Source organism: Anas platyrhynchos, chromosome 14 (genome assembly GCF_047663525.1).
Source record: "Anas platyrhynchos isolate ZD024472 breed Pekin duck chromosome 14, IASCAAS_PekinDuck_T2T, whole genome shotgun sequence".
Lineage (NCBI taxonomy): Eukaryota > Metazoa > Chordata > Aves > Anseriformes > Anatidae > Anas > Anas platyrhynchos.
In genome coordinates this window covers 4,558,598-4,574,412 of record NC_092600.1, presented here as the reverse complement: position 1 = coordinate 4,574,412, position 15,815 = coordinate 4,558,598, and the positions used below count along the sequence as shown (strand labels likewise).

At 47.2% G+C, this 15,815-nt stretch overlaps 2 protein-coding genes across 13 annotated transcripts in view; one reads left to right on the top strand and one right to left on the bottom strand.

Moving 5' to 3' along the window:
- The window catches only part of FAM13B (family with sequence similarity 13 member B), a 59,481-nt gene that overhangs the window by 402 nt on the left and 43,264 nt on the right, over nucleotides 1-15,815 (top strand). For 3 of the 10 annotated variants that reach the window (XM_072023569.1, XM_072023566.1, XM_072023558.1), the window contains exon 1: nucleotides 12,632-12,897. The exons of 1 other annotated variant lie outside the window; for it this stretch is intronic. The gene's annotated coding sequence lies outside the window, so the exon portion shown is untranslated. Of the gene's footprint in view, nucleotides 1-12,630; nucleotides 12,898-12,981; nucleotides 13,410-15,815 lie in introns of those variants that run through there. 6 more of the 10 variants (XM_072023568.1, XM_027468477.3, XM_072023564.1 and 3 more) reach the window with 5 other exon arrangements.
- On the bottom strand, nucleotides 2,209-4,739 carry LOC101796464 (thymosin beta 4 X-linked). Of its 3 annotated transcripts, none has more exons than XM_005028652.6 (3): nucleotides 4,588-4,739; nucleotides 3,575-3,682; nucleotides 2,209-2,552 (listed from the first exon to the last, which is right to left on the bottom strand). In XM_005028652.6, the coding sequence occupies exons 2-3, from the start codon at nucleotides 3,672-3,674 to the stop codon at nucleotides 2,515-2,517; spliced, it is 138 nt and encodes a 45-aa protein (XP_005028709.1). In that variant the 5' UTR covers nucleotides 3,675-3,682; nucleotides 4,588-4,739; the 3' UTR covers nucleotides 2,209-2,514. The 3 variants fall into 3 exon arrangements, with proteins under 3 accessions (XP_005028709.1, XP_005028710.1, XP_071879685.1); XM_005028653.6 differs by lacking the exon at nucleotides 4,588-4,739 and adding an exon at nucleotides 4,001-4,239; XM_072023584.1 differs by lacking the exon at nucleotides 4,588-4,739 and having other exon boundaries at nucleotides 3,575-3,758.

Below are 15,815 nucleotides of genomic sequence, written 5' to 3'. Positions count from 1 at the left end.
CCAAGGTGACTTCAAGGTGCAGCAGAGGGGGACGCTTCTTAGCTTGGGGTCCTGTGCCTACGTGCCTTTAACTTTAAGCCTCTTGTAACTGCTAACAGAAGCAGAAACAGCCTCTAAACCCCTCATAAAGCACCGTGCCCCCTGGGGCACTGGGTGAGTTGTGCAAGATCTGCCCCTTACCCTGCAGAGTTTTTTGTGGTGCACAGTTGTGTGCTCTGCTGTGACCTGAAGGGTTCTGCAGTCACACCCAGGGCTGGGGAACTGGGCTGGCATTTTCCTGAGTCCAACAGCCTTTCTGGGGGGCTCAGTCACACACAGAAGTGCTGAGACTATGGATTTACTCGGTCAGGTGTTGAGGCAAATAACTAAACCAGGGGAAGGCTTCAGGGTGGCAGAGTGAGCAGAGGGGCAGCTAGGACAGACTCAATGTCTCCAGAGCTTTAGGCTGCTTCAGCCTCTCCCCCCAGTCCATAGATCCATGCTGCTAATCCTTTGCTTCTGCGTGAAGGAAAGAGGAGAATATCGCTATTGTTTTCTTGCTTTGGCCAGACCTTGCTTCTCTTCCTCCTGCTTGAGAGCGTGGCCCAGACCTTGGGGCTCCGCGGGCGCTTCCCACCAGCTCCACTGCACGACAGAAGCTTGGGGAGATTTATAACTTATTGTGCCGAGCGAGTTGGCAGATGCTCCGAGCTGGCAGGGAACAAGGGGGATTGTCACGTGGAGCAAAATGCTGTCTCCTGGCACAAAAAAAGGGAAGTTTAGTCTGCGGGTTCGCATGCTGAGCGCAATCACAGGGTGTGCCGGTTGCCAAAATCGTTGCACAGAGAAGTAGCAGGTAATCTGCTGGGTGCTGTGAGAGCTTCCAGGAGGGGCTGCTCTGCTGGTACCAGCTCGGGAGGCTGCCTCCACCAAAGCTGCCATCAAAGCAGTTATCTAAATAACATTTAACTGATGAGGAGTGATTCAAATTACAGCTATAGCCCTTTGGATACCCCTGGAGTTAGTGGAGCTCTAACTGAAGGCACCAGTCCTGCACGTAACCTGCTTGTCCTTGGTCTCTTGGTCACCTCTGTTTGCCTTTTGGTGCCAGTGCAAGTCAATTTGTGGCCATGCTGCTATTGTTTAGTTACAGTTCTTGCTATTCACCATCAATGTCAAGCGTCAAACAACTCCTGAGCAAAGCAGAGCTTTCTACACACCGCACCACCACTCGGCTCTGCTTCCTGAAGCCTGCAGACTTCAGGCAGCTCTAAGGCCAGAGTAACCCTGCTGAAGTACACAGAACTATTCCCGTTTCCCTGTGCAAGTAGGGTCAGGCTGCAGCTCCAGCGGCAGCAGTTTATCTTCCCACAGCACACATCTGTTTTTCTGATATGATTGCAAATCAATTCCAGAGCTAAGGCAATACCATGCAACTGGGAGCAGGACAAGGTTTGGCTTTGGCTGAGCCCTCTGCAGCCCAGCAATGATGTTACTGCACCACCAGTGATGGAGGCTTAAGGGAGCCCTGTTTGCTTCGTGGGCTTGTCGCACACCTGTGTGCTGCTCAAGGTCTCTCTCATCCCAGAAAACTGATGTGATAAGTTTATAAAAACCCTTATTTCCTTCCTGCATTCTGGTATCACTTGATATCAGGTGAGCAAAGGACACTGCACACCATCGTTGTTCCAGGGTTGGTTACGTTTTGTCAGGCTAATGAGGGTGAAAAACTGGTGAGAGGAGGCTGCAGCTGCTCTCCCATCTGGCTGCTAATTTGAGTCTTTCCTCAGCCCAGCCACCAATTTTTCATGGCGTGGAGAGAGGTACTTGTCTTGGAGACCTCTGACCTGCTGTCAGGTAGAACTGAAACAGGCCAACAGCTTCCCAGCTTATCCAAACCTCTTAACAAGGTGGATTTAAAAGGTTAGGAGCTATCAGTATGAAAACTTTCTCTGTTTTGGAGAGATGGGGAAAGGGCATGAAGGCTGCAGTGGGGGGCGGCAGTGCCATCCTGGGAGTGATAGGGAGCAGTTTGGGGCTGCCTGTGGCACCGTGCAGCCCCCAGAGGGCTTCCTGCATGTCCCCCATGGAGGGATGATGTGGGCAGGTAAAGGCAGCCCTAGCCCCCTGTGCAGGCGGAGGGATGCTGGTGTCCCCCTGGCTCACGTGCACGTTTGCTGTAGGAGTTGCAGAGTAAGCCCTGTTTTTGCAAGTCTCAAACACAGTTGATCAGAAGAAACCTGTTTATTGTGAGGTTTAGGAAAACATTTTTTATGCAGATTTTTTTTTTTGGCAAGTAATGGGGGCGGTACAGAACTTTCAATTACAGTTTTAAGAACACAAACACAAAGTATCTTGTCCGACAAATACAAAACAGACTTCCCAGGGAACATGAAAGGAGGGAGTGTTTGCTAAATTAAATGGACAACAAGCAGGGAGCGGGGGCATGAAGGGGCGGGGAAACAAAACAAAACAACCCAGCGCAGAAGCCCAAACCCCACTGAAGAAGCAGCAGCTGCATCGTCCATTTGATGTTCAGGATGCGCTTTCACTTTGCTTTTCTTGTTCGATAGCTGCCAGAAAAACACAGGAAACAAAACTGTTATCAAGAACTGCTGCAGGGACTCTGCACAACGCAGGTTCCTGTGGTCATTTTTCAAGTCAGGGGGCATCAAGTTCCCCCTGGCTTTTCGTGGCCACCCCAAAATGCCAACCCATTCTTGTCTGTAAAACTACTGGGGGGCAGTTCACAATGTGCATTCTCCTCAAGATACTCCTGAGTGTCTGCAGAGATAACAAATTGGGAAAACCAGGTTTCTTACATGGGGGAACAGTGAATCTTCATAACCGCCCATTTCTACACCCCAGGTAAAAGCCACCCAGTAGAACAGAGGAGCCCTGGGCTCCCTTCCTGGTTACTGGGGCTCTTCTGAAGGAAACCACTCGCAAAGTCTGGTCCAGGAGCAAGGCAGTGCCACCTTCACACTCAAAGCTGAATGTGAACTGCAGCCTGTGCCTGGTTCTGGTGTGCAGCATGGGCATGGGAAATTCACACCCTGCATGAGAAAACCCAGGGGTGCAGCCCTTTGCTAAGGAAAATTCCCTTTGGTGGGGATGATGATGGGTTTCTCTTGCTGCTTTATTCCAAGAGAAGGTGCCTGGAGCTCTCCTGGCTGGGGGGAGCAGCTCCTGTGCCTGATAGCGTGCCCAACCAGAGCATGGGGATGCTGCCTCCCCTTTGGGGCATTTGCAAGGCTCCTTGAGCATCCGTGCCTCTGGAGGGGTGGACAGTGTGCCTGCTGCAGACAGCTGTTCCGCTTACCTGCAGCCAGCAGGAAAACTGCCCTTGCTTTTAGCAGAAGCAGGATCAGTCCCATCAGAAAGATGATTTTCAGACTAAATGCACAGTTGGGTATAGCTACTCATATCCGTGGAAGCCCAACAACATCCAGTGCAAGTCTTAGTATTACATGCAGTTAAAGTCAGGGATGAGTTTGAGGCAGTAATGCTACAATTAGTATTCATTTTGCATATTAGCTGCAATACAGATCGCGTTCTCGCTGCTCTCAGTTCAAACAGCACCATAAGCACTTACTTTCTTTAGTGGGCAATGGATTTTTCTCTCTGGTTTCTGTCTTCTTCAGCTTGGTCTTGTCAAATGTTTCAATTTCTGCAAAATCTGGTTTGTCGGACATGATGGGTCCTGACAAAGAAAGGAAAAACACACCCGGGGCTTCATTAGCTAGTGCTGTGATATCAGCCATCTGCAGAGCAATTTCTGCTGTAAAAATGAAGACACCAGAAAAATGTTTATTCCAAAGCCAACACAAATCTCACTCCTCAATCTGGGACCTCTCCCCAAGGCTTGGCACTTGCAAAGCAAAAGAGAAAAAGCATTAACAGCATTTTTATCTAGATCTATCAGAATAAATCACTGAAAATCATAATTTGAACATGGAAAAAAGAAGAAATAGAGAAAAGACAGCACATTAGTTAACAAGGAGCCGGGGTGCCTCCTGACCTGAAACACTGGTGTAAGGAATGCTGATACCCAGAAAGTCCGCAATAAGCCGTGAATCCACTGTGCACAAAGAGTTTCAATAATGGTTTTGTTTGAATTAAGAGGCTTTTTCGTTAATTCTGAGTGCACTGCCCTAAGTACATCCCCACGCTGGTAGGTGGATTAGCTGCTGTGTGCACTTGTGCTAACAATGGGAGGACGGCGTCGCAGGATCCTTTGTTTGCGCCCGCACTCGGTATCCGAGCCGCACGCTCGGTGGCTCTGATTACACCCTGTTCTCACAGAAATCCACGAAACACAACAGCATTAAATGCTTCACCTGTCAAAATGCCCCTCATCTAGTTCCTGTTTTTAACAGCAATTCAGGCTAAAATTCGTTTTGGGTGTTATTCCACTGCTCTCAGCGGAGTTTCCGTCAAGGCTCGGTTTGGCCTGCAGACGGCTGATAGAAATATATTTTTTCCTTCCTTAAGACAACCTGAGTTCATTGCGATCTGCCCTGAGACAACAGAAGTAAATATTCACAGGAAAAGAAAGAAGAGAAAAAAAAAAAAAAAAGGAAAACTACTAAAACCACATGGCATTACCGTCTGGCTGCTTTCTCCTCAGCTGCTTGGTGCCCGTCTGAGGCAGTGTGAGTTTAAAAAGGTCACGTTAATCCCTCCTCTCCTCCCCACCCCCCGATCCCATCGCTATTAATATTGATTAGTTCAGTGCCGGGATTGCTCAGCATTTAGGAAGGGACAGATTGCTGCTGCAGAAAGTGCACGAGGGAGGGAGATGGAAAAACTGAGGTGGAAAACTGCCAAAATACATCTTGATTTTTTTTTTCCCTCCTCCTTCACCGAGACAATAATATTTGAATTTCCCTTCCTGCCCTTCTTTTGTAATGCTGAAGCTCGGAGTTCGTTTGAGGTTTGGAGTTCACCTAAGGGCTGGTTTTGCAGGATTCGTTTGTGGGTAGCTTTTTTATAGGAATTTAGGGGAATATCCTACAGCTGCCTGGCGGGTGGGAGCCCCTGCTCCTGGTTGAAGAGGACTCCACACACAGCAGTGGTGGCATTGCTGCAGTCCAGGGCCAAATCTGGAGATAAACTAGTGGGAGCCCCTTCCCAGTCCTCGTGTTTGCGTGCTCTGTGTGGCACAGGCAGGTACCGTGGGGAAGGTTTTGTGTGGAGCTTGCCCTGATGGTGTTGGACACTGCGTTGAGATGTGGCTGGCCATGGGAAGGAAGGTGGGTGGGTGATGTTCTCCCTCAGACACCTCTTTCTCTGGAAACTGGGCTGTTCTTGCTAATCCTAGCAGCCAGGCAGTTATTTGACAAGGTTTAATGGCAGCGTTTCACGGGCTCTACCTTCAGCAAGGGGAAGGCAGCAGTTACCTGGCTGTGGGATGATGGTGGGAGCAACGAACCACAGCACTTGGGGAGCATGGAGACAGCCGAATGGTTTAGCTTGTAACGATGAGACAAACCAGACAGCGAACAGAGCAAGCAAGGCAGGAGCACCACAGGATCTTTACAGACCCTGTACGCGTCAAGTGCACAAACTGTGTTGGTAGTCACGTCTGAAAAGCTGCCTCAGATGCCACGGAAAGCATATTTTATTCCAACCTCCTGCCGAAGGATGGAGGTTGAGTCAATCCTGCCGGGCCCGACACCTCTGATGGCAGTGAGTCACCGGCCGCTCGCGGCGCAGCGCCGGGTGGCTGTCTGTCAGACACCCCCAGAGAAACGGGGAAAACAAACGCTGGCTGCCACGCTGCCGTCATAGGTGAGGAAAAAAGGTTTGAAGGGAGCTCAAGTGAAAAGGAAAAGTCAGAGGGGAGTCTGCTGCTGCTCAGCTTTTCCCTGGGCCGCTGTCCTGTGGAAGCAGCGAGCCCGGCATCCGTGGGGCTGAGCTGTGGGGACTTGTGGGGCTTCAGCCTGTGCAATTTGGGGATCCTGTCCTCATGTCTGGCACGAGGGGCTGTGGAAATGCTGAATTGCGTGGAGATTAGGAGGGTAATTACAAGGAGAGGGGTTTCTTTCTCTTGGGTGCAGCACTGGGAATGAGGTTGTGCCCGTTTCCGTGTGGGACCGAGGAGGGACAAAAGCACCCGAACGCGAACAGACGTGCCAGCAGATCGGAGCCTGCAGCCGAGCCAATAAGCTGACACAACTGATTTTATAATCACGTTAGTGCTGTCTCGAAATAACACACCCACTCAAATATAACAGTGATTTCATTTCCAAAATGTTGTGGTATTTTTGGTGCTAAAGGCAGGAGATTAATTTTGCGAGGTCAGAGGCGCTGGGCTGGGTTCTGTAAGCACCCAAATTCCTTCCAATTCCAGTGAGAACTGAGCACCTTCCAGAAAGGTGGCAGGATTGGGCGTGTTGTAAGCCAGCCTTAGAAGGTTTCCCGTCCTTAGGGGAACAGAAAAAAGCCTACAGCTCTACTGAAAGGATTTTCTTAGTTCTCTTTGTGCTGTTTGTTCCGTCTTGCTGCCAAAAAAAATATCCATGTTTGGGAACGGAGACAGGTTCCCAGGCTAAGAGACAATGAATCCCGCGGGTGTAAGGAAGGCAATGAGCTCTCTTTGGCAGGGTGTCTGCTGTAACACTGCGCTGCTGGTGTGTAAACACTTGGTTCTTGTGTGTGTTTTATCACTACGTGAGGTGTTTCATTTTCCTTCTCTAGACCATTGAGCCTTAAGGGCGGGCACATACAGTGGAGGAGAGGCTGGATGTAGGCAGCCCTCCTGTCCTCCTGCTCTGGCTATTTTTTTCCAGCCCAGTGTTTCCCATATAGCTTTGGAGTTGGTCTATGCTAGGAGTCCCAATGCAGAAAAAAAAAAGAAAACATAAGCTAGTGGGAGTGGAAATTTTCTCTCTCCCTCTTTTTTTGTCTTATAAAACTTGGTATGGGGGTGAATTTTTAAAAGTTTAGCCAGATGGAGATCCCTGCAACAGAGTTTCCTCAAGGACTGACCCAAAACTTTATCTTCCAGCACAAAGCACTTGGCTTTGGTCTTGCCTTCTCTAGCAAAGTGCAGTGAGATATGTGTGTGTTATTAAAGGGAAAAAAAAAATACAAAATGACCATGTGCATGCCTCTCTCCCAAAGAAAGGGTGGGGAAAGAAGCACGTGATGTGTTAGTCATATCAGTTAGCATGCTATGGAGCACATGATGCTTTGTGATGAATGCTGCTCAAGAAATGCTAGTTTAGCATGACTTCCACCCTTTACAAACTACCTTTTTTATTTCTTTTTATTTTTTTTAATATATATATATATCTCCTTTCTGTCTCTGGACACTAGTAATGGTAGCATCTCTTGCAAGCAGAGGGAAAGAAGAGTAAGAGGAGTTTTGGGTGAAGGTTGGGAGTGTCCTCAAAGGTGGCCCTTCTCAGTGCAGCTGACTGCTCTGAAATTGAACAATCCACTGCTGAATTTCTCACTCTTTTTACCTAGAGGAGGGAAAAAAAAAAAAAGGAAAATCACCATTCTGTAAGAGGAATAGATTGTGGCACCTAGCATACAGCTGGAGTAGCAAATAGATAACCAAGGTGATCAAAGATAAGGTAATACAATCCACAGGTCTACTAATACAGTATTTAGATTTTTATTTTTGTCCAGAGAAAAAGAACAACAGGTGAATCAGTCAGTGCAATCCACACTGTGCTCTGTTCTGTGTGAAATGTGGAGGCGTGGTGTCCTTGGCTTCAGGGACACAGAGCTGTGGACGTAGCCCTGAGGGATGCCTAACCACCAGTGTTGCAAAATCATTCTGGTTTCAGTACCCTGGGACCTCCTAGCAGCTTAAGTATGCTTTTTGTTTGGGGGAAAACAAGATAAACCCTGAAGTTTTTCAATGTTTAAGGAAACAAGGCTACTGAAGCAGAGGAGCAGATGGACTAGAGATTTTTCTAGTTGGTCTCTGTGAGCAATTTCCAGAATAAAAACTTGTATTTCTGCTAAGGGTTTAATACACAATCTTTTCCAAAAATCATCTTCCAATTTTATAAGTTTGTTTGTAAGCCAAACGTAGAGATGTTACAGGTTGTGTACAAGGTCAAGAATTACCTAAGGAAGCAGTAGTCAGTAAGTGCCACACTTGTTATCTGTTGCCTGTTTGAAAGAAAGCCGTGATATACTATGTTAAACAGTTTTTCTTCTTTAAGATATAAAGGAAAAAGATTAGATTATTTCCTCTGTGCAGCATTTGAGGTGAATAGCTGTCTTTTCAGAATTTGACCAAATTGGATGGTTTTCAATGACCATCTTTCTGGCTTGTTTCTTGCAAATATATACAAAGAACAGAAATCAGCTGCAGGCTTTTTAAGGCTGTGCCTTCACAAAAGGGTGAACTCGAGCTCTGTACACTCAGATTGACTCCTCTGGAGTTGCTGTGCTTTGAGCGTGAGTGACCACACCATGAAATAACATCAGAGCAGCAGCGACTGATTGTGTTGGCAGCAGACAAATTGTGCTAACTTGAACTGTAGCCTTTCCACGACTTAAGGTAAAAGCACCACAGCAGTTCAATTCTAGATCCTTGTAAGCTCAAAGAATGGAAATTTAAAGTGAGCTGGGACATTTGATCCTTAATTCAAGGCAACTTTTCTGTGGAAACCACTTTTAGGGCATGAATTTGTCTGTCTGCTGCCCAAATTGGTGAATGCAGAGAAAAGCAAATAGGAAGTGAAAAATGAAAGCGAGCGATACTGTAATTTTTGCTTGTCTGATGCATACATTGAATGATTTTTTTCCCTTTGGATGAATACAAGCTTGCATAAAATTCAAATAACTCAGCTGTCTACAGATTGGGGGGCGGGAGGGAGAGAGTGTGGGAAGGAGAACAGAAGGAAGGAAATGGAACTGAGAAGATTGAATTAACCTTTCAATGTCTTGAATTTCAAGAAGGGAAGAATTATCTGTTAAGTCTGCAACCATGCAATTAAAATCTGAACAGCCCTCCAAAATCACATTTGCCCCATATTCCTAGATTTCTACTTTAAAGACAGATCTTACAAACCCAAGGAAAAAATCTTATGCTGTAATCACAAAACCATGGTAGAAAACCAAGTAAAAATATCTGACATTTACATAGAACATGTGCCTTTGATGTTGAATTCAGCTTAAAAAAAAATCCTTACATATGTGTCTTGTAATGGCAGACGGTCTTTGAAAAGATGAATGTATTTCTCTGTGCTGGAGTTTCTGTTTCCAGAAAATAGATTCTTTCACTTATTTGCTTGAGTTTTTTGAAGCTTCATTTGTTAATACAGGGCAAAGCTTTTTTTAAAAAATATGGATTCTTCAGTGCTCTTTTGTACACCATGAGATGAAAGAACTGGATACGTGCTGCTTTGACAGCCTCCATGGAAAGTTATGGGTGTCCAGCACTCATCAGTGTCTCATGCTGGGCATCCTGGAACAAAATGTTTGTTAGAGAATTTGAATTTTGCTGGAAAAGAGGAAAAAAGTAAAAACTACTTTTGGGGACACATCTCTGTTTCTGGAAGGAATATACAGGAAAAGAAAGCATTCTGCACAGCAACACGCTGGAAAGCATTGCTGTTTGCTAATTCTTTATTTTTTTAGAAGGGCTCGTGTTTATCAATATTTTGCAAGGCTTTAAATAGGATCCATTTAAGACAAAAAGTTCCAGGAAAGTATATAAAGTAATTTGTTTGTAGATGGGCAATTAAAACCAAAAGCAAATAGTTTGCTGACACAGGGATAACTTGTCCCAAGTACAAGCTGTTGGAACATAATACAGAGATAGCAGACAATGTCTTGTTTTGGTATGCATCGGATTTCCGTGCCCTTCTGGTAAGATAAAACCCAATACGAAGGTGAAGAATTGCATGGCAGTGCTATCAAACTTCAAGGGATGACATAGCATTGCAAAATGTATTTAAGTTCTGGAGTATTATAGTTCAGCTTGTACGGAGTCTTGCACAACAGTGAGCATGGTTGGGATAAGGCTATTTTTCTTCCATTTGCTCCTACTTCTGATGAGGAGTAATTCAAGGCTGTTGCTGGAACTAGACTTAACTGGAAGCTAAAGTTTTCAGAGAGTGTTTATTCCGAAGTCACACTAGGTCAGGACTGACATCAGAGACATGAATGAAAACCGTTCCAGCTCTTCTGTGACATACACTGGTAATAATGACTTCTGCACACGAATATTCTTCCTGAAAACAAGGGAATTATGCAAGCATAATTTCAGATCGACTGAATTGCTTTGTGGATGTCTACCAGCACAATCTCTGCGAAACTTTTAGGTTGAATAACTTAGGTGGGCTCATGAGATAATGCACTGAGCTACAGAAATGGCTCACTCATGGTGTGGCTGTGTGCGTGGATTTACTGAAGAGGCTGGGATGCCACAAGCACTCTTGCTTTCTGGTCCAAAGAGTCAGATGCTGACCAGATGCTGCTGCCAAGCTCCTGGAGCTGTGCAGCAGCTGGGGAATGGGTCCTTCTCCACAGGGGAAGCCCCACGCTGCAGCCTTATCACCGACTCCATGCAAGGTGGTGCATTGTCATATAACCTAATGAGCAGGTGACAGTGCTCTGCCTTGCTGTGGGACTGCATTTGTGCACCTGCACAACCCCTGCTCATGCTGGGGCTGCTCTGCACATGCCAGAGGGTTCGGGGCGGGTAGACGAGCCTGTGCAAGCTGCACACTGCCACGTCAAGGCTGCTTAAACTGGGTTGGGTGTTGTAAATTGTGCCGCAGTCTGCGTGTCCTGTAAGCGGGAGAATTACAAAATGCTACCATAAATTATGAGATGTGGGCTGAGATAACACGAAATGGATGGTGATGGTTTCCACATTGCTCTATTGTAATTTTTAACCGTGGTCTGTTGAGGCTGATGCTTTCAATAGCTGTGTGTTGGGGGTGTAACCGAGTTGCCGCTTCCCTCCTCCTCTGTTTTTACTGACTTAGAAAAAGTGGCTAAAGCTCCAGGACTGCCAGGTTCTCCTCAAACTTTCAGAAAAAGAGGAAACGAGAACGCAAAATGAGCAAAAAAGTCTAAAATGGCAGCCTGGGACTGCATATGCCTGCCCCCTGCAAAGAACGTTGGACGTGCTTGAAAGGAGGTAGGATAAGCTGGCACGAAATGGCGTGCTCGGAGCCAGTCCAGAGGAGGGAATTTACTGTCTTGGACTAAAAACCACTGAACAGGTGCCGTGTAATGCCTGCCTACCTGCCTACCTCTGCTGTCTGTCTCCTTGCTCTGCGTGTGTTTTCTGTGTCAGATTTCTTGCAGTTTTATTCCTGTCAACTGGCCAACGTATCTGCTGAAGAGCCAGCTGGAGTCCGCTCTCTCCCATGTTTCATCAACAAAATTGCCAGCTTGTTCTGATTCAGTATCTTTATTGTTGTTGATGAGGCTAAATGAATCAGAAAGAACACGGCTATGTATACAAAATACAAATTCGGAAACCTCATCCTGATGTGAGGAAATGTTATTAGCTGTTCAAGTGGAGAAATCTGCTGTGGAAGCAGACTGACGGAAAGCACAGACCTCCTGAGGGTCGTTTCCCTTGACCCTGTGCGTTTTATTGTGCTCGTATGGCATCTTCTAATGGCACCAAGACTTCTAGATGAAAAATACCGTTCAGACCTGATTAAAAATAGGCTAATTTCCTAGGGTTGTGACTCCCCTTCTTCAGATTGTAAATGTAAAACCTGCTAATGAGTCTTACAAATGTATCTCCAGATGAAATTCAGAATCCATTTTGTAAAACCTGTACCAAAACCCTCCCAGCTATTGGCAATGCAGAAGCTTCAACTGATCCTATCCTACCTCTGTCCTTTTCTCCTTTCCTATATCCCTTGTAAGTTTTCCATGGGTAAGAAAAGAAAAGGTTTTCCTATTCCTATGAGGATTTTTACTAACTAAACCCAAATTTCCATAAATGCTTTATTAAACCCACCACCTCCAGCTGCTGGCACTGCATGACACAAACCCACTGTAGTCCCTGTGGGGCGTGTGGGGACCGGGGGCTGCCAGGCACGGCTTCGAGCACTTATTATGAGGGTGCCTCTCCTCACAGACTGCTGCTAGCTTTGTTTAAGGGTGCTGAATGTTGTATTTCAGAGCGTGATGGCTCCTTGGTTTAAGGGTGCTGAATGTGGTGTTTCAGAATGTGAAAGCTCCTGGGTTTAAGGGTGCTGAATATTTTATTTCAGAATGCAATAGCTTGGTTTAAGGGTGTAAATCTTTTATTTCAGAACGTGATAGTGCCTTGGTTGAAGGGTGTAAATCTTTTATTTCAGAATGTGATAGCTCTGTGGTGTGAGGGTGCTTATCTTTTATTTCTCAACGCTCTTTGTCCAGGGGGGCGGTTGCTCCGAGGCTTTCCCCCCGGCCGCTTACTGACCCCCACCGGGGTGGCTGCGGGAGGCGAAACAACACCAGAGGATCCCTGCATCCCCCCACGGCTCACCCCTCTCCCCCTGCCCGGCGCTGAGGCCGCCTCAGGGCCCCGCCGCGCCCCAACCGCGGCTCCTCCCTCAGCGCCCCCTCAGCGGGGCCGCTCCCCTCAGCGCCCCCCCCCCCCCCCTTTCCCGCCTCCATCCCACGTGACCCAGAGGGAGGGAAGGCGGGCGGGGGGCGCGCTGCACCTGTCAGTCAGCGCGTCACTTCCGCCCGGTGCCGCCGCTACCGTTGGGGACCCCCCGCTGGCGGAGGCGCGCGCGAGGCAGCGGCGAGCGGGACGGGCGGGCGGGCGGCCACGGGCACGCACACACACACGGCCGGCTCGGCTGCGGACAGCGGCGGCTGGGGCAGCAGGAGAAAGAGGAGGAGGCTGAGGAGAAGGCCGGAGCGGCGAGGAGGAGGAGGAGGAGAGCGGCGGGGCGGCGAGAGGCGAGGCCCGCGCCGGGCCCCGGGGTAGGCGGCAGCGGCGGCGGCGGTTGAGGGCCCTGTGAGGTGGGGGGGGGGGGGGGTGCGGGGCGCATGCGCGGTCGGCGGGGGGAGCCGCCCGGGAGGGGCCGCGGCCCCTGACAGCTCCCGCCGGGGGCTCCCCGCTGCTGACAGCCCGGCCCCGTCGCTCCGTGCCCCCGGAGCTGCTCCCCGCCGGCTGAAAGCAGCGCTTGGCGGTGGCCCCCGCCGGTTTCAGCCCCGCGCTGGGCGGCTGTGCAGCCCGAGGAATGCGCCCCGGCGGCTTGGCCATTGTTCCGGGGAGCTCCGCGGGGGTTTGGGCGCCGCTGCGGGAAGGGTTGTTAAGGCTGCCCCGACGGGAGGTGCTGTGGGGTTGGAGGGGTTTGTGCTGGGTTTAGGGGGGAAATAAAACGCTGCATCTTCAGCGCCTAACGCGGATCTGCCTCGCTTTCGAGTTCTTGGCCTGGCCGCCGTGTTAAATTCTTACAGGGAACTGCTGTCAGGCTCAAGGCGGGGAAAAGGTAAAGAATGAAGGAAGTAAATATCTCCCGATCGCTATTTTCTGGCCTCGCCTGTTTAAAAGCAACAATGAAAAAGAAAGTGAATATATTCACTTTTTTTTTTTTTTTTTTGCTTGTATTCCTGAGCGCCATCAAGGTTGGAATACTTAGGGTGCGACTTTGGAATAAATTGGCAAGCTGGATTAGCATTTAGGTTAAAAGTTATTCTGTCTTCTGTGCAATGTAATCTGCTCGCATAGAAAAGGAAAGAAGAAGCCAGTCTGGCCTGCAGTGCAACAAATTCAGCTGTCTCGTTAGCCCGTCTCTGTTTTGTATCCTGTTTTATTTTTACTGCTCATTACAAGTAATTTGCTTTGTGTGTTCTTTTTGCATAGATTTGAAGACATTTCAGCATGTCTCTTTTTATCTGCTCTTTCTGTTTTGTACCCTGCCCAGCACTGTAGGGGTCCCTTCCTTGTCTTTACAACATTACAGTATTGAGATTAAATGTCTCATTGTTTTGAAAGCGTTTCTGTGGAAACTTACGTATTATTTTAGGAAGATCAGCCAAGTAGAGTGTTTCATGGTACATTCAGAGATGTTGTCTTGGAGGAACTCCTGATAACTTATAATGCTGGCAGATTCTGGCACAGTGTGCTGAAACATCTGGGCTTGGCCAAGGACAGTTTTGGTCTGCACAGTCTTAAACACTTTGGGCTTTTCCTGTACACGCTGCTGGTAGCATTGGAGGACCTCCCAACACCCATTAAAATGCTTGATTTAATATTTGCCTTGTACAGCTCATAACATCAGATCCGTGCGTGCAGTTAACTTGTCTTTTTAGTGTACATAACAGCATGTTTGCAGAAGCAGGTGAGGCTGAAGAAATGTTCCGTGCATTTTGAACAAGCATGAGTAAGTTCTGTGAAAGCCCCTGCTTTCTGTGTGTGGAGGGTTTTGTTTTGGTTTGTTTTTTGGTTTTGCGAGATTTCCTTCTTGAGTACTCAAACTTTTGATCTCCGGTCAAACGTTCATAACTCAGCAGCGATGCCGTTGTTTCAGGCTCATTAGAAAGCGAGCAAAAGCTGCCAAGTGGTGTTTTTGTTCCAGTTTTTTTTTTTCTTCTCTAAAAGAAGCAACTCGAAGAGGAAGTGAGGTTGGTCAGAGAATGCCTTTAAGTTGTCCTTAAATTCTGTGCATTCTAGCTTGTCTGTGCTGCAGTGTTAGCATACAACAAAAATTCAGTAGCCATTGGCAGGAAAGTGAATTGGTTTCTTGCAAGGCAATTGGGCATTGGGATCTGTAAGGATGAAAGAGGTGAATCTTTTTAACTTCTGGTCTTGTGTTGCAGACTCACTTACGTATTTACTAATCATTTGAGATACGAGGACTCTTACTCAAGAACAGAAAAATCTGAGCAAAAAATAGGATATTGAAGGCAGCATTAAATCGTTGAAGAATGTGAGGCTCATTGCTTGTAATGCAGTTTGTAATGTGACTGATGCGGCCTCTGTGCTGAATATCTGGTGTATGTCTCATGTCAAAGTTAGATTCAGGCAGAGAATAAAAGGTTTTTGCATTGCTCCCTAGAAAGCTAGTGAAATTGGGCAAATAATTTCTGAGTCTCTTGCTGACTGTATTATTTTGCTGTAAGTTACACACTTCTACCTGCGAAAAACGTTGAGAATAATGGCTGGCTGTCCCTGTATTGGTAAATTCAGAATTGGGTCTGTAGCTTTGTATTGACTTCATAGCCAACTGTTGGGATTTGGGAAAGTTCAGTCAATTCAGATGAAGCCGGTATATTATTACAGCATGATTGAGAGTGTGTTTTGTGCTGCATCTTCTACCAGGTGCATTCTTTTCTTTTGTGGATCTGATTTATTGTGAACTCTTAAAAAGCCTAGTTCAGGAGGCGTCTGCCTTGCTGAAAACCTGTTAGATTTGCAATATATGGGTGGGGTCATTCAGTACCAGAAATGTACTGATTGTGCTGCTGGATCTAGGACCGTATTGTGATTATAGTGAAATAAACAGCTTATCGTGATAGTGACAAATAGTTATGCTCTTTCCTGAATGTATGAAATACCTTTTATCCAATATATTTGTCCTAAAAGAGGAAAAACATGGCAAAATTGAGGTTAAAGTGAAGATACTGCATTATGTTTGTGTTCAAACAGCTTGTAACAAAGACAGTGACTAAATTCATGTGAAAAAGTACATAGGCTTGTAGATCTTTTTGATATTGGGAGGTTTAAATGCTTTATTTTCTTCCCTTGCCTGTAAGGCCGCTTGGGTGGGGCAGCTGCTGGCGCAGAACAGAGATCTGGTGGGAGCCCTGTGGAGGTTGACCAGGTTTCAGTCCTGCAAGCTGCTCTCTTGCTGCATCTCTTCTGTTCCGTGTTCCCTGCAGTGTGTTCAGGATTA